Here is an 18566-nt window from a genome sequence, read left to right as displayed (position 1 = left end):
AGATATATTTTTTGTTTTATTTATTATCTGCCTTTTCCATTTTTATCTGTCTTTGTTTATTATCTCTCTATGAAGACAGTGATTTCTATCTTTTTGTTCACTAGTGAATCCTTGTACCTCAGACAATCCTTGATATATACTAAGCACTAAATATTTGTTGAATGAAAAATTGAATCATACAGAGAAGGTATATAAGATAAGGACTGAAAACAGCCGATGGTGGTTTTAGTGCAAAGTTCCTAAAGTGTCACAGGATCAGAATTATAGTGGACTGGGAAGAGAATGAGTCAGGAATGAGAAGAAGAGGGATGGTAGCTTGCAGGGAGAAGACAGAATAGAGAGCCAAGGATGATGACAGCGAGCCAGTGAAAAGAAGGACATTTAATGTGTGAGGAATAATTCAAGTCAGATTTCCTAGAAGAGTCAAAGAAAATGGAATCAGAGACATATGTTAAGAGGTTGGCCTGAGACAGAAGAGAAAGATAATGATGGGTGTAGATACAGTTAAGTTTGTGAATGCAAGGAAGGAAAATAAAGTGAATTCATACCTGATGGCCACTATATTCTCTGTAAAGTAGGAAGCTGATCTTCAGCTGAGAGGAAGAGAAATGTGTTAGAGGATGGAGAGCCTTTTGGTATGATTTTGAATTGCTTCTAGGTGACTAAGAATTGGCTAGCGAATTGAATAAGGAGTGCCAGATAATATTGGCAGTCCCTGTACTAGCAAAAGATGGATTTTAGTGTAGAAATCACTTGACAACTATCAGAAAACACTCTTATCTAAAACCTACTATTAGAAATATTCTAATCCACGAACTAAATTATCTGTAGAACACTTTTTAAAACTAGATCAATGCCAAAGTGAAAGTGAAACATTTATTTTCAGTAGGACAGCTATCCACTGACACCCTGATTTGTATTATAACAAATAACTAATACAGATATCATCAATTTACTTGCAACAGAGCAGCAATTGTTCAGTATACTATCAATGTATGGTTTTATTGTGATTGATTTGAGAAATGTATGTAAGTCAGTTTAAGGCTGGAAGAAACCAAAAGCATTCATCAAGTTTCGTCTTCTCTGTAAGTGTTCTGTTAGACATAGAAATGAGTGCTTTGTCATTTAAAAAATATCAGACTTTGCCCTGATTGAAAAAATGAGTCTTTCAAATAATCTAACATCTGCTTGGCTTTTCAATGAGCTGTCACATGCATCTTAGCACAGACATTTGTCTTCTATGAGTAAGAGGAATTCTTTTATTAATTCATCTATTTTATGTATTATACATAAGTATATGGCATTGTTATTTTAAATAAAGGTGAGCCAAAATATTTACAAATTGCTTCACAGCAATTCAGATATGGGATATTGGAATTAAAAAAAAACTTAATTTCTTTAACCTCCAGCATAAGATAAAAGAGGCATGAAGTCCTATTAAAGTTAAATTAACCCCTCACTTACTTAAGCTGAATCTGTTCAAGCAGACTGAGATTACTTCATTCTGCTTTAATACTACTTATTGCATTCAACTCCCCTAAGCAGAGGTGAAAATCTATTCACTTTTGGCTCAGACTCAGGGGTTTGGGTTTATTTCCTGTAAATCAGAGTTAGTTTAATTTATGACCCAATTTTTTCCATGTCTTGCCTCAGAAAGGATAAACATTCCTAAATTAGTGATCTCCAAACTTTGTTAAGTGGTAGAATGTGCTTTCCTAAAGAAGTTGCTCATAGAACTCAGGGGCAGAGTCTATTCCTAACAAGTCTAATGAACTTAGGAGAGGAATGGGGCTGGGCTAGGGGAGGGGAGACTGCATAACGGATAGAAGGGAAGCAAACAAATAAAAATGTTTGCACTTTGCAGTTATTCTTTTCATGTGTTTCCCAGTCTTGCTTTCCCTTCGCTTTCTCTAACATCTTTTCCTCATTGTCTTAATGACCACCATGTCTTACTTTAAGAGTTGGTGCAAAGGAGCCACTTTCACAGAATATGCTTAGGGGAAGCTAATGAATCCCTGTCTTGCCTCATAACTAGGCTTCCAGTGGAAATGTCAGTATATAAGATGTGAAGCCTATTTGAAAAATGGCTTGGTAACCAGAGTCTGGTCCATTTTTTCCTCATTTGGAAGACAGCGGTCCATCTCATCCCCTACCTTATCCTTGAGCACGTGTGCACAATCCTAAGGCTCCATGGGACTGTTTAGATGCACCTTTATAAATAGCTGTGACTAGATTTTGGTCTTTTAAATCACAATGAGAGTCTTTGCTTTTTATTATATAATTCTTATTTTTTGGTCTTATTCTTAAAACTACTTTGTGGTTTTTGAGCATTATTTGTTTTTGTTTTTTTGAGACAGGGCCCTTGCGCTGTCACCCAGGCTGGAGTGCAATGGTGTAATCATGGCTCACTGCAGCCTTGACCTTGAGGGCTTAGTTGATTCTCCCACCTCAGCCTCCCTAATAGCTGGGACTACAGGTGTGTGCCACCACACCCAGCTACTTTTTTTATTTTTTGTATTTATTTTTCCATCTCGGAACTTTGCCATGTTGCCCAGGATGTTGTCAAACTCCTAGACTCAAGCAATTCACCCACCTCAGCCTTCCATAGTATTGGGATTACAGGAGTAAGCCACTATGCCTGGCCAAGCATTATTTCTTTTTCTTAACTTTGATGCTCTCTTTTTCTCTAATCTTTTGGTGCTCTCTTTTTCTCTAATCTTTTGGAAGTCACACAGTCTGTTTACTCTTAGTTACTTTGGAGTAAACAAAAATGTCATACTATCTAAGCATATTTCTTCTTCTTTTTTTTTCTATTGCAGCTCCAAATAGATTGGGAGAAAATCAAAGCCAAAATTGAGATGGAAATTACAAAAGAAAGAGAGCAATCGTCAAGCAGCCAATCCAGCAAGAGTATGGGTCTAAAGCCCTAAATGCCATGCTTATCTTTAAGAAGTTTTATCTTTTGAAACACGTTCTGATTAACCAAGGGTAAGCATGTTTTGGTTGCTAAAGAAAAAAGCATAATTTTTAAACGAGTATAAGTACTTGCTGTGTATTTAATGTAAAAGTACATTCAGAAAGATGAAACACAAAGTAATTGATGTATTTCTATCTTTTATATTTTTTAGTCCAATAATTAGCAAAATATTACTATGTACTTAAGAGATACCTGTGTAGTGTTGATTATATTTCAGTTTTTTGCCCATTACTTCATCCCTAAATTTTCAGCATGAACAAATATTAATATTGATAATAAAACATTGGACTCTTTGATATGTATGTTACCATTAATTTCTATTTGACCTCTAAATTGTAAAATGCCTCCAAAAGTTTATTTATTTATAGAACAAAAATACATGAGGATGGATTTGTACAAATGTATAAAATGCAGCTATTTATACACCAAGTTCATAGCAGCATTACTGGAATAGCAAAAGATGGAAACAACTCAAGTGTCTATCATGAATGGATAAACAAATGTGCTATAATACATACAATGGAATATTATTTAGCCTTAAAAAGGAGTGAAATTCTGATAAATACTACCTCAGGATAAACCTTGAAAACACTATGCTAAGTGAAATAAGCCAGACACAAAAGGCCAGATATGATGCCACTTTTATGAGGTACCAGCACAGGCAAGTTCACAGAAACAGAAAGGAGAATAGTGGTTGCCAGGGACTGCAGGGAGGAGGAAATGTGGGGTGGAGTTATTGTTTAACGAGTACATAGTTTCTGTTTGGGATGAACAAATTCTGGAAATGGATAGCGATGATGGTTGCTCAGCATTGTGAATGTTAATGCCACTAAATTGTACCCATAAAAATGATTAAAATGGTAAATTTTGTTATGTATATTTTATCATAATTTTAAAAATATATCTAGAATGGGCAAGAAGGATTCTCCTCATTCCTCTCTTGACTTGAGAATGATCAGTCAATAGGCCCTGAAGTCTGAATTTGTGAAAATTTCCTTGGGTGATAAACTTGATTACTCTTAATTTAGTGTATCCCAAAGTTATTACTACATAATCTTTTAAACAATAAAACAAATACCCCTTCGAAAGTCTTCTGCAAACCCATTTCTGAAAATGGTACATTATAGGGTGGGTATAGATGCATAGATATGGGATTATGTATGATAGGTATATCATACATAATGTATACACACACACACACACACACACACACACAAAGGGATAGATTACCTCTCTTAACCCCCATTTTAATTACTGTGTCTAGGTTTTTTAAATAAAAATCTTTTCTTTTTAACATGTTTCTTTTCTTTTCTGGAATATTAGAATATTCTGTTCTTGATCCAGATGAAATCTGATTGAGCAGTGTACTTACAAGTTGTACTGTGTATATGTTTCCTATATTGTTATATTTCAATGAGAAGCTTAAAATGTTTAAAAATAAATGGTTAAAAGGTTTATGTTATGTATATTTTACCACAATAAATGCAAAAAATAAAGTCTGTGTTCTAAACAATTCTCTCATATCCTATAATACAATCCAATTCTAACACTAACTACCTAGAATTAGAAACAGATCCCACAAGTTAAAGGGCAAGGTTCCCAAAAAGACTGCCTTTATTTATTTATTTGTTTGTTTATTTTTTGAGACAGAGTCTGGCTCTGTCACCCAGGCTAGAGTGCAGTGGCCCGATGACAGCTCACTGCAACCTCCGTTTCCCGGGTTCAAGCAATTCTAGTGCCTCAGCCTCTTAAGTGGCTGGGATTACAAGTGCCCACCACCACGCCCGGCTTTTTGTATTTTTAGTAGAGACAAGGTTTCACCATGTTGGCCAGGCTGGTCTCAAACTCCTGAATTCCTGACCTCTAGTGATCCATGCTCCTCGGTCTCCCAAGGTGCTGGGATTACAGGCATGAGCCACCGCCCCTGCCCTAAGACTGCTCTTATTTTAGACTCCAGCCGCAATCAGAGTCCCCAGGCTACTCATACTTGTGTCTGACTTGGCTGCACATTTGGAGGCTCCCTCAACCCCCCTTTAAGTTTGATAATTTGCTAGAAAGATTCACAGAACTCACAGAAACACGTTACTTATAATTACAGTTTTATTAAAACGATAGAACTCAGGAACAGCCACAAGGAAGACATGCATGGTCTGGGAAAAAGTTGGGGGAGGGAATGTGGAGGGAACACAGAATGTCCATGTCCTTTCCTCGTGGAATCGAGGCATGTCATCTTCCTAGCACATCAATGTGTTCACCCACTAGGAAGCTCCCCTGAGCTTTACTTTTCTGAAGTTTTGTTTGTTTCTTTTTAAATTAGGGTTTCATTACATGGGCATAATTGATTAAAACATTGGCCACACAATTAAACTCAGTCTCCAGCCCTCTCCTCCGCCCAGAGGTCTAGTGGCTTAAACTCTAATTACGTGGTCAGTTTTTCTGGCAACCAGCCCCATTCTGAAGCTATCTAGACTCTTCCCCCAGTAGTCACCTTTTTAGCATAATGAAGATATTCTTATCACTCAGAAAATTCTAAGGACTTTGGGAGATCTGTGCCAGGAACCTTCCTTCACTAGACCATATATATTCTTTGGTTATCACAGACCACACCCTTGTCTTTGACTCAGGATCTTTTGTGGTAAAAAGATCATACCTGACTGGGCATAACTGATACTCTTAAGTATTTGCATCTCTCCCTGTGTAAGCAAACCCCAGTCCAGAGTGCCTGCTCCTGTCAGGACCCATTTGTAGCTCGCCGATGGCCACTGGCATCAGTGTAAGTTGTTCTCTATGTGTAGGGCATTCTCCCTGGGAAATCTGCCCCCTGGCCATCTATCTGGAGTCTCTGTCTCTCTTTTTGGCAGACAGAACAATTTTTATTGGTAGTTTTTTCCTCAGAAGATGTAAGAGGAGCATGTCTATATTCACCCCATCTATGTATTGCTGCAGCTCCCCAGAGTCATTTTATGGACCCAGGTGGTTATATCAAGTGAATAAACGGGGTATCTGCTCATCGACTCCAATCACCTTTTGATGCTGGAAGGGAGGTCCTCTTATGATCACTGGCATGTCTTACGTTAATGCACCACTCAAATTCTCATAATGATTTCCACAGAGCCATGCCGTGTAAGGGCATCCCTTTAATAGACCAATCTCCCATTGCTCTTCTGCCTGACCGTATGACCAGGCCACTGGTCACCACCAATGAGTATGTAGAAACCCAAACATAAGAATAAAGAGCATGCAATACAGCCCACCAAGCTGATTTGTTTTTACATTCTACTCTGGGTGCGCTGGCTCATGCCTGTAATCCCAGCACTTTGGAAGGCCAAGGCAGGGGAATTGCTTGAGCCCAGGAGTTTGAGACCAGCCTGGACAACATGATGAAACCCCATCTCTACAAAAAAGCCAGGCGTAGTGGCATGCACCTGTAGCCCCAGCTGCTCAAGAGGCAGGATTGCTTGAGCCAGGGAAGTAGAGGCTGCAGTGAGCCATGATCATGCCACTGCAGTCCAACCTGATGACAGAGCAAGATGCTATCTCAAAAAAGAATTTTTTTGTTTTACAGTTTTTGATCAGAGTAATGATGTTGTCTGATCACATTGGAACTGCTATCCATAAACCAAACAGCTATTTATTGATCAAACAAGCTGTTTGTGGCATATTGTCCAAGTGATGACAGAATCTGGCAGCTCCTTGGGGGCTTCCAAAGGCAGTCCTAGGGGAAAAGTGTCTACCATCTGATGAATACACTACATCCCCCCAGTATGTATTCCTATACAAGTCATTTCCACTTTATTATGGAACGCTTCCAAACACTTTCTTCCTCATTAGTGTTTCTCTGACATCAACCCAGATATGATGGATATTACGGTTTTCAAAATTATTTTATGTCCTTCAGTCATAGAGGCAGTTTCAATTAATGTCTGATAGCGAGCTAGTAATTGCCCCTCAAATGGGAATTCTCTAGTCCAACATCTAAATGGTCCAGTCATTGTTGCTGTGAGGCACTCATAGGCTTTTGCAGAACCCCTCTGCTCTATGCAGGGCGATTACACCAAGAGTTTGTCCAGACCAACACTCCAGCTTCTATTATGGACTGTGTGGGGTTGGGAATCTCATTCATCCTCATTTATCCTGTCCAATAAATATGGCTTGATGGGTGGATTTATATGGCTTGTTTTACTGTTGTCAAACTCAAATCACTAGATTTAGAAAATAAGATTAAATATAGGGTTGAGTGAAAAGCTCGAGGATAGCCACCCGGAAAACACAGATTCCGAAGGAATGGGGTCAGTGCTCTAAAGTGGAGAAGTTAAGGTTTCGTTTATAAAAGCAGAGACAAAGAAGTTTAACAGGGTTACAGCATTTTCCATACAAGGTCAGCCTCCTCATGCCTGTAATCTCAATACATTGGGAGGCCAAGATGGTAGGATAGCTTGATGCCAGGAGTTTGAGACCAGCCTGGGCAATATAACGAGACCCTGTCTCTATTTAAAAAAAAAAAAGAAAGAAAAATTCCTCCAAATTGGGATAAATAAAGCAGACTTTTAGGAGTCCTTTTAATGTTGGAGGCCCAGGAGAGGGGGTCCCATTGGTCCACCCAACCTTCTATAGTGCTATATTAAGATCTTTATTTCAACCCATCAGTGCCCATTTTATTCATCTCATTTCTTAATAACCATCTAAAAATTTCCACCCTGCTGGAATGAATCCTTTGTTTCTGATGTCTCTTCTCATTGTCTTGTTAATTAATGTTCTTGATATCTTTGTGACCCACATCAAGAAGCAGAGACAGAAAATCCAATAAGCCTTCTCTGTTGCTGAATTCTGTAAGAGTAAGTTTACATGAGGTGACTTGCAAAAGGGGTCCCTTTAATCACAGCATTTACCATGAGTGGGTAATGGGCAAATTCAGTAGATAAATATCCTGATAATCATAAATCCAGTTTCAGTGGTTTGCATACAAAACATATCAGCTGCTTCATCTGGGCTATTTCACTTGACATTTATAGAGAGAATCAGAAAATCCTTCTCAGGGTAAATACACTCTTTACAGTGGCTTTTATCCGTCTGCCAAGCCAGCTGTTACCTCTGGAATAACCTGCTGTGTGTCTGGATCACATACAACCTTCTATGATTGTTCCATAGTGAGCTGTGGGTCCTGTATCAACCTAAACATAATCTTCTGCATTGCAGCATTCAAAACCAAAGGTACTGCCCCTAAATTAGATACTCTCACAGTCCACTTTGGTAAAGATTCTTCAGGAGGCTGGTAACTATCCACAAAATGAAACAGCTCCTTCACACTATACCTACTGATTTCAGTAGTTTTATGGGTTTGCCCTCCCACAACATGAAGTACCCTCTTGCTGACCAGAGCTACCTTCTGTTGGTCCCAGCATAATTGTTCGTTTTGGGGGTTGCCTGAGGCTAGTGGCCATAGCTGAGACTTACCAAAATCTGAGTTTGGTTCAAGGTCAACATCCACCCTAGCATTTTCTTTCACTCTCAACTTTAGCTATTATAGATACAGCCAAGGGATTGTATGTTTACTATATTTCTTATTATTTTGCGTTTCTTTATGTCCCCTGTGAAAGGAAAATAAATCTTGAGACCCCAAAATCACTGAGCCAAGGGAAAAGTCAACCTGGGAACTATGTCAGGCAAACCTGCCTTCCATTTTATTCCTAAGTAAGATAGTTGCAAAGAGAAAAAGCTACATACCTCCCTCACAATTTGCCCACAAGGAAATTCCTTGTGGACAAAAGACAGAACTCAAAGTCATCCCTCTGAGGCTCACCTGAGACAAATACATACCTGATTGCAGAAATCCCATATTTCTCCCCTATTGTTTATGTAAAAATGCAGATTCACTGAGCAAGACTAAACTGTATATTCAGTGGAAGGCTGATCAAAGGACTCAAAATAATGCAACCTTTTGTCTCTTATCTACTTATGACCTGGGAGCCCCTGCCTCAAGCTGTCCCTCCTTACCTGATGGAACCATGGTACATCTTACACATATTGTGTCTCATGTCTCCCTAAAATGTGTAAAAGCAAGCTGTACACTGACCACCTTAGGCACATATTGTAAGGACCTCCTGAGGCTGTGTCACAGGGGCGTCTTTAACCTTGGCAAAATAAACTTTCTAAATTGATTGAGACCTGTCTCATACATTTTGGTTTATAATTCAAATGATCCCCTTCCTTTGGAGTTGAGTCTACCACCATTTCTAAATTCCACTGATAATTTTTACCTTTGGTAACTGATTGCAGCACAGTGCAGTCTCATTAGGTATTAGTTATTAGATAGTCATCAAGAAACCAGATTCCTCATCCCCCACCCATTCATTCTTTCTGTTCCCAAGCCAAGTTTCTGTGAATCAGGGCCATTCTAGAAATCCCGTATTTCTGACACAAAAAAAATGTGTTCTAACCACAGTTCTCTGACACCAGCTGGGTGTCCTACAATTCAAATCAATTTTGACACTAACTACCTGGAGTTAGAAGCAGATCCCACAAGTTAAAGGGCAAAGACCCCAACAAGACTGCCCTTACTTCAAAGGCTAGCCAGATGGGTTCCCCGGCTTACCAACACTTCTGTCCAACTTGGCTACACATTTGGCGGTTCCCAAGACCTGCCTTCTGGTTTGATACTTTGCTAGAATGACTCACAGAACTCGTTGAAATGCTGTACTTATGATTACAGTTTTATTATAAAGAGTACAACTCAGGAACAACCAAATGTAAGAAATGCATAGGGCAAAATGGCAGCTTCTGTGCCTTCTCCTCCTGGAATTTGGGCATCTCATCCTCCCAGCACATTAATGTGTTCACCAACCAGAAAGCTCCTTGTAACCTCAGGGCCCTGAGTTTTGTTTTGTTTTGTCTTTAAATCAGGGTTTTATTACAAAGGCCTGATTGATTAACTCTTGGCCACATGATAGAACTCAGTCTCCAACCTCTGTCCTCTCTCTGATGGCTGGGTGGCTGAAAGTTCTAGCCATCTAATCATGTGGCTGGTTTTTCTGGTGACTAGCTCTGATCCTGAAGCCATCTAGGCACCCCAAGAGGCCATGATTAGCATAGCAAAGACATTCTTATCACTCAGGACAATGGAAGGGTTTTGGAAGCTCTGTGCCATGTACCAGGGACAAGGATCAAATTTATTCTCTCTTTTTTTGCCCTCTGTCAACCAGGCTGGAGTGCAGTGGCACCATCATACCTCACTGCAGCCTGGAATTCCTGGGCTCAAGGGATCCTCCTGCCTCTGCCTCCCGAGTGACTGGGACTACAGGTGTGCACCACCACGCCCAGCTCATTTTTTAGTTTTTCTGTGGTACAGATGGGGTCTTTCTACCTTTACCAGGCTGGTTTCAAACTCCTGGCCTCAAGCAATCCTCCCACCTCAGCCTCCCAAAATGCTGGGATTATAGGTGTGAGCCACTATGCCCACACAGCCTCAGATTTTCTTTTTTTTTCTTCTGAGACAGCGTCTCACTTTGTCACTCAGGCTGGAGTACGGTGGTGCGTTCACAGCTCACTGCAGGCTCAACCTCCTTGGCTCAAGCAATCCTCCCAGCTCAGCCCCCAAGAAGCTGGGACCACAGGCAGGTGCCACCATGCCCGGCTAACATTTGTATTTTTTGTAGAGACGGAGTTTCACCATGTTCCCCAGGCTGGTTTTTCTTTATTGTATCACCAAGTCACTCCCTCAGTTATATCCAATGTTGCACTTGTATGTGCTTTTGTCTTATGCTTTAAAAAATATCTATTGTAGAAGCTTTTCATTTGGTTTAATGCAAAATTTTTTTTTTTTTTTTTTACATTTTAGAAGAGTTTGATACAATTTAGTGCTTTTGTATGTAGGTATTTTGTATATTTCATAAACATATAAAACAGAGAAAATTGTTTATCCAGAATGCTTAGGACCTGACCCTGTTACAAACTAATGATATTTCTGAAATATGATGATCCAAAAAAATGTTTTGGTATAGAGGGTATGGTATATAATATGGAACCTAAGTTTTAAACAAGTTGTAAATCAAATATACCTTAGGAAATGGTTTACTATAATAAAATATTTCCATGTGTCCCTATTGAAGAAAGTCTTCAAATGTCTGTCATTTTGTACATATAGAAAATATATACCTTTCTGAAAATGAAGTACGCTACATAAATCCTGTTTGGAGATATACCTCAAATACGTTTTCCTTATTAATCCTTATACTGACAAAATTCAGAATTTACAATGTACATAGCATTAAGAGGTAATATGCAGCAATAACAATGTATGGATTCATGTTATTCACCAAGAACAACTTGTTAATTTGTGGGTAGGATTTTGGGAAAATCACTTGTAAGGATTTCTTTTAGAACCATCTGCAGAAACTAAAGAAGGTCATGCAGCAGCTCTTTTGGAAAGACTCATCATCTTCTTCTTGTCCTTAGCTTGTATATCTTCAGTGTCTTCTGCTCAGTGGTAAATGATCTCTGGGCCAGAAAATTTATGAGGTTCTCCCAACCTTTTACAGTCTCTAACAAAGTCAATTTTTAAAAATTCTGTCTGCTTTACTTTAAAGTTACTCTGTTCCTGTGAATTGGCTTGAGCTGCTGGAATATCACTGCCTGGCCATTTGCAACCCAGGGGATCATACACTCACCATGCACTATGCATAAATTTTTAAATGTAGTAATTTCTAAAACAGACCACTTCAAAACAACCATTTTGAAACAATTTAGAGCAATTCATGCTTTCAGACAGCTCCAGATGTTCTAGATTATCTAAAACTCTTTTTTACTCTAATAATCTTCTATGGTGAAGAAATTTGCACATTAAAATTTTTTGTACTTTTAATTGAAAAAACATTTTAATTCCATGGAAATGATTATGACAAATTATTTTCCTAGTAAGTTGAGTAAAAAGTAGTGGCTCTAAGCTCCTTTTCATTTTGAGAGTATTATCGCCAAAATAGAGAGTTTAAAACGACTTAGTCCAGAAGCACTAAAATATCTACCTAAAGTGTATTTTCTTGTCTTCAAGTCAAGAGGTGTACCAGAAGGCTACTCATTTAGCCAGTAAATGAGTAAATAAATAATGTTTATTTCTATAAAATATCAATAGAGTTTGTAAGCCAAGACCCTCCAAGTGATTAGCATTAAATGCTAGAATGTAATTTCATAGAGTAGGGATTAAGTAATATTTGTACTGTGCTGGAGAATTAAAATAATAGTAGAACCTATGACTAATTTTCCAATGTTTCTTGCCCTGTCTTTCAATATGCACCATTAACATAATAGTGTCTCTTCATTTTCTGTGTTTTTAAGGTAGATACAAATATGAACAGCAAAATGCACAAAACATAATTTTAAAAGGATTATATTAATAGGTTCAGGACTATAATCAATTTGTCCTTAACTTAAAAGACAATATGAGATAGTAGTTGCTATGCAATGAAATTTTTTATCTTCTAAGTCTTCTTAATATTAATCAGTCAAAATTTTCAGAAAAGTAGTTATAATAATAAAGCATTTATAATTAAAAGTTGACAAAATCCCTTTCTGTGGCACTTGTTTTCAATGAATAAAATATCTTTCCTCATTCTTGATGAATACCTACACTGCAAATAGCAAAATCCATTTATCAACCAAGTCACTATTGAGCACCTACTGTGGCCTGGGAACTGTTCTAGATGATAAAGAAACAGTAGTAAGCAGAAGAAAGAAATATTCCTGCTTACATTTTAATGAGTATGTATGGGGAGAAGACATACTATAAACAAACATTTTAAAATATAGTATTTCAGAATTAATAAACAGAGACAAAGCACAAGAAGGAGATACGAAGATGATGGGGGAATGTCATTTTAAACAGGGTGTACTGTGCAAAGGCATACGGAGTGATATAATGGACTCTGGTGACTCAGGAAGGGGAGGGTGGAACATGGCTGAGGAAAAAAGCTACTTACTAAGTACAATGTACAGTAGTCAGATGACGGGTGAACTAAATCTCAGACTTCCGCCGGGCGCGGTGGCTCATGCCTGTAATTGCAGCACTTTGGCAGGCCGAGGCATGCGGATTGCCTGAGGTCAGGAGTTCGAGCCTGGCCAACATGGTGAAACGACATCTCTACTAAAAATACAAAAATTAGCCGGGCATGGTGGCGGGTGCCTGTAATCCCACCTACTCGGAAGGCTGAGGCAGGAGAATCACTTGAATCTGGGAGGCAGAGGTTGCAGTGAGCCGAGATGGTGCCACTGCACTCCAGCCTGGGCATGACAGAGAGAGACTCTGTCTCCATAAAACAAAAAACAAACAAACAAAAAAACCAAAACAAAACAAAAATAAAATCTCAGACTTCACCAATTATACAATTATACAACAACCACTTGTACCTCAAAAGCTATTGAAATTTTTTTTAATTTTTTAATTTAAAAATAAAGTCAAAAAAGAATAGGTAATGCTAATAATAACAATATTAATAAAATAATCAATGTTAAAAATAAATCAATAAATAGAGTGTAATGGGAAGGTGTCACTGAGAAGGTGAGATTTGCACAAACACCCCACAGAAGTGGTGCTCAATTTAAACTTCCGCAAAAAAACACACAGGAAAAAGATCACATAAATTCCTATTAGAGGAGCTCATGTTATTCCTCTGTAATTTTAATGTGCTAATCTATAAAAATAATTCTGTATGGTTTTGACATTAATAATCATCATCATAACATGACTTGCTTGTGAATAGATTCTATTTAATAGTCGTAATAACTAAACACTGAATATTTATATAACCAAATAATTACTATTCAGGTCCACAATCCCACATATAAAACCCCTGGGTCAAATCTGTTTCAGAATTCAAATCTGTTTAAGAAAAATGGTGTGTATTCCAAAGTTCTTGATAACACTATGCGTTTGTTACAGAACATCCCCAGCAGGGTCACAGCGATCATTCCCTAAACACATCAATATTTCTGCCGTGTAACACACGAATATTTATATTAAGTGGTATAAATAAAGATAGTAGCTTCTCTTCAGGTTTTCTAGCTTTTCTTCAGGTTTTGCTGCCAAATGAGTTCAGATTGGGTCAGTTATGAAAGAACTTTTTGTAGTTCATAAATTCACAATTCATAAGTTGTGAATATGAGATTATAGATTTGTTTTGGAGGAATTGGAGTAAAAATTCGGATGTATACATGGGCTTGGGATGAAAGGAAGGGTAAAAAAGGCTAAATCTTCATTTTTCATAGTGGAGAGACAATAGATACTGTTCCCCCGCCATTGGTAAATAATAAGCATGTTATTTATTAATAGATACATTAAGGTAAATACCAAAAGAGCCAACTAAAAGAGCTGAAAGTGATTGCTTCTGCAGAGGGGAGGGTTGTGAAGAATGGATCCAGTACTACTGTTTTTCACAACAAACCTTATAGAAGTATTTGCCTACTTAAATATGTGCATGTATAACTTCAATAAAAATAAACACTGACCTTAAAAAAAGATGGGAGAAAATATGTGGACCACCTATTTTACAAAGGACCTGCATGTAGAACTTACCAAGAACTATCAAATCTTAACAGTAAAAAACAAACAAGCAATCCATAAGAAAACGGTCAAGAGACATGAACAGACATTTCACCACAGAGGATATACAGATAGCAAATACACACAGGAAAAGAAGCTCGACAGCTTAGCAATTAGGGAAATGCAAATTAAAACCATGCCAATCAGAATGACTGAAATAACCAGTGATAAATGCTGGCAAGGACGCAGAGAAACTGGATTACTTACATTTTACTGGTGGGAATATAAAAATGCCATAGCCACTATGGAAAGAAATATGGCAGTCTCTTACAAAACTGTACAGGCACTTACCATATGACCAAGCAATTGCACTCTTGGGCATTTATCCCAGAGAAATGGAAACTTCAAGTAAAAAGCTGTATGCAAATGTTTGTAGTAGCTCAACTCTTAATAGCCAAGAACTGAAAGCAACTTATATCTTTCAATGAGTGAATGCTTCAACAAACTATGGTACATCTATATCATGGAACACTATTCAGTAGTAAAAAGAAAACGACCAGCACAACAACCTAGGTGGATCTCTAGGGAATTATTTCAAGTGAGAAAGGCAATCTCAAAAGGTTATACACTGTATGAGTCCATTTATATAACATTCTTGAAATGAAAAAATATTAAGATGGAAAACAGATTAGTGGTTGCCAGAAGTTAAGAAGTGGTGAGAGGGCGAATGGATGTGGCTCTAAGGCTAAAAGGTAGCACCAGAAAGCCCTGTGATGATAGAACAGTTCTGTGTCTTGATTGTGATGATGGTCACATGAAGCTACCAAATGATTATGCTGCACATAACTAAAAACCTTACGTGCAAAACAGTGCTATATATTTACTCTGAGTACATCCACGTGGAGCGAAAATATGCAGAGAAAATTCTGGAAATATACTTACCAAACATTGGTTAAATCTCGATTTAGAGAGTAGGCAGTGATTGAGGACCAAGGTAGTAGAGGGGACTTTGTTGTAATGTTCTCTTCTTTCTTTCCTTCCTTCTTTTTAAAGGAAGATGTATATGTTATTACTTGAGTTGAAAATGTAAACCAAAAAGACTGGAAAGTTATAGTTCATTGGAGTATCTCAGTGTAGTGAGATAAAGGACAGATTTTAAGACTGAATTTTCTCCAATATGTGTTTAAATATCACTTTTGTAATTTTATTTTTATTAAAAATATTTTTAATCAATTTTGGACATTTCTATTATACAAAAAAACCCCAAGAAACCCTGTACCCATTAGCAGTGAATCTCCTCACCTATCCCCCACCCAGCCCTAGGAAACTACAGATCAACTCCCTCTGTTTACAGATTTTCCTCTCCTGGGCATTTAATTTAAATGGAATTATGCAATGTGTGGTCTTTTGTAACTGGCCTCTTTCACTTAGCACAATGTTTTCAAGGTTTATCCATGTAGCATGCATCAGTTCTTTCTTTTATTGCTGAATAATATTCCACTGTATTTATATGCCACAGTTTATTTATCCATTCATCAGTTGGTAGACATTTGGGTGGTATCTACTTTTGCTTGGGCTGTTATAAGTAAAGGTGTTATGAACATTTTCACACAAGTTATTGAGTAATAGATCTTTTTTCCTTTCTTCTTTTTTTTGAGACAGTTTATATATGTGTATATATATATATATATATACACACACACACACACACACACACCATGGAATACCATACATACCATGGAGATATATATATATATATATTATATATATATATATATAAATGTGATATATATATTTATTTATATATATAAATAAATGTTATATATATATATAAATAACATTTTCTTTATTGATTTGTTGATTAATGGGCATTTGGGCTGGTTCCATATTTTTACAATTGCGAATTCTGCTGCTATAAGCATGCATATGCAAGTATCTTTTTCATATAATGTCTTCTATTCCTCTGAGTAGATACCCAGTAGTAGGATTGCTAGATCAAATGGTAGATCTACTTTTAGTACTTTAAGGAATCTCCACACTGTTTCCCATAGTGGCTGTACTAGTTCACATTCCCACCAGCAGTGTAAAAATGTTCCCTTTTCACCACATTCACTCCAACATCTATTTTTTTTTTTTTATAATGGCTATTCTTGAAGGAGTGAGGTGGTATCGCATTGTGGTTTTGATTTGCATTTCCCTGAACGTTGGTGATGTTAAGCATTTTTTTCAAGTTTGTTGGCCATTTATATATCTTATTTTGAGAATTGTCTATTCATGTCCTTAAACCAATTTTTGATGGGGTGGTTTTTTTTTTCTTGATGACTTGTTTGAGTTCCTTGTAGATTCTGGATATTAGTCCTGTGCCAGATGTATAGATTGTGAAAATTTTCTCTCACTCTGAGGATTGCCTGTTTACTCTGCTGACTGTTTCTTTTGCTTTGCAGAAGCTTTTTAGTTTAATTAAGTCTCATCTATTTATCCTTATTTTTGTTGCATTTGCTTTTGGGTTCTTGACCACGAAATCTTTGCCTAAGCCAATCTCTAGAAGGGTTTTTCCGATGTTATCTTCTAGAATTTTTATGGTTTCAGGTCTTGAGATATGATTTAAGTCCTTGATCCATCTTTGTTGGGAAAAAGCTGAGTGTTGGTAAAAAAAAACTGAGGCAGGGCTTGTATGTCTGACATAATGTCCTCTGGAATGTGTCTAGATTGGCTGGCTCCTTGCTTCCAGCCCTCTTACGCTCTTAGATCAATTGTATTCCCATTATCTCAAGTAGCAGAACATGTTCCATATAAATGCTAAACCGTCACAGCTGTAGATCATGCACCTGACCTTTTGACCCCCACATTCTCACCACCTGTTTCTTTGTTGAATTACCAATAAATAGCGTGGGCTCCCAGAGCTCGGGGCCTTCGCAGCCTTCGCAGCCTCTGCAGCCTCCGTAATCCCGATGGCCTCCTGGTCCCACGTTTGTTCTCAAACCGTCTTTTTCTCAGTCCTTTGACTGCTGGACTTCATTGCCTCCATGACCTGGTGTTGGGTCTGATCACCCCAATATATCTTGAGTTAATTTTTGTATAAGGTGAGAGATGAGGATCCAGTTTCCTTCTTCTACATGTGGCTTGCTGGTTATCCCAGCACCATTTGTTGAATAGGGTGTCCATTCCCTACTTTAGGTTTTTGTTTGCTTTCAGTTGGCTGTAAGTATTTGGCTTTATTTCTGGGTTCTCTATTCTGTTTCATTGTTCTATGTGCCTATTTTTATATCAGTACCATGCTGTTTTGGTGACTATGGCCTTATGGTGTAGTTTGAAGTCAAGTAATGTGATGACTCCATATTTATTCTTTTTGCTTAGTCTTGCTTGGCTATGTGGGGTCCTTTTTAGTTTCATACGAACTTATGATTGTTTTTTCTAGTTCTGTGAAGAATGATGGTAGTATTTTGATGGGAATTACATTGAATTTGTAGATTGCTTTTGGCAGTATGGTCATTTTCAAAATATTGAGTCTACCCATCTATGAACATGGAAAGTGTTTCCATTTGTTTGTGTCATCTATGATTTCTTTTAGCAGTGTTTTGTAGTTTTCTTGTAGAGGTCTTTCACCTCCTTGGTTAGGTATATCCCTAAGTATTTTATTTTATTTTTTTGCAGCAATTATAAATGGGGTTGTGTTCTTGATTTGATTCTCAGGTTGGTCACTGTCAGTGCATAGCAGTGCTACTGATTTGTGTACATTAACTTCGTATCCTGAAACTTTGCTGAATTCATTTATCATATCTAGGAGCTTTTTGGATGAGTCTTTAGGGTTTTCTAGCTATACAATCATAACATCAACAAACAGCAACACTTTGACGTCCTCTTTACTGATTTGGATGCCCTTTATTTCCTTCTCTTGTCTGATTGCTATGGTTAGGACTTCCAGTACTATGTTGAATAAAAGTGATGAAAGTGGGCATCCTTGTCTTGTTCCAGTTCTCAGGGGGAATGCTCTCAACTTTTCCCCATTCAATACAATGTTAGCTGAGGGCTTGTCATAGATAGATGGCTTTTATTACATTA

At 37.6% G+C, this 18566-nt stretch overlaps 1 protein-coding gene across 5 annotated transcripts in view; it reads left to right on the top strand.

Moving 5' to 3' along the window:
* Window positions 1–4487, top strand: part of IFT80 (intraflagellar transport 80) — a 154167-nt gene extending 149680 nt beyond the window's left edge. For all 5 annotated transcript variants that reach the window (XM_063620374.1, XM_063620375.1, XM_063620373.1 and 2 more), the window contains one exon: window positions 2820–4487. In XM_063620374.1, the coding sequence (XP_063476444.1) occupies window positions 2820–2930 (111 nt within the window). In that variant the 3' untranslated portion in view covers window positions 2931–4487. The remainder of the gene's footprint in view (window positions 1–2819) is intronic.
* The last annotated feature ends 14079 nt before the right edge of the window (window positions 4488–18566 follow it).

Source organism: Symphalangus syndactylus, chromosome 17 (genome assembly GCF_028878055.3).
Source record: "Symphalangus syndactylus isolate Jambi chromosome 17, NHGRI_mSymSyn1-v2.1_pri, whole genome shotgun sequence".
In the NCBI taxonomy this organism is placed as follows: Eukaryota; Metazoa; Chordata; class Mammalia; order Primates; family Hylobatidae; genus Symphalangus; species Symphalangus syndactylus.
The sequence above is the reverse complement of the archived record's forward strand: the minus strand, read 5'-3'. Positions and strand labels throughout refer to the sequence as shown.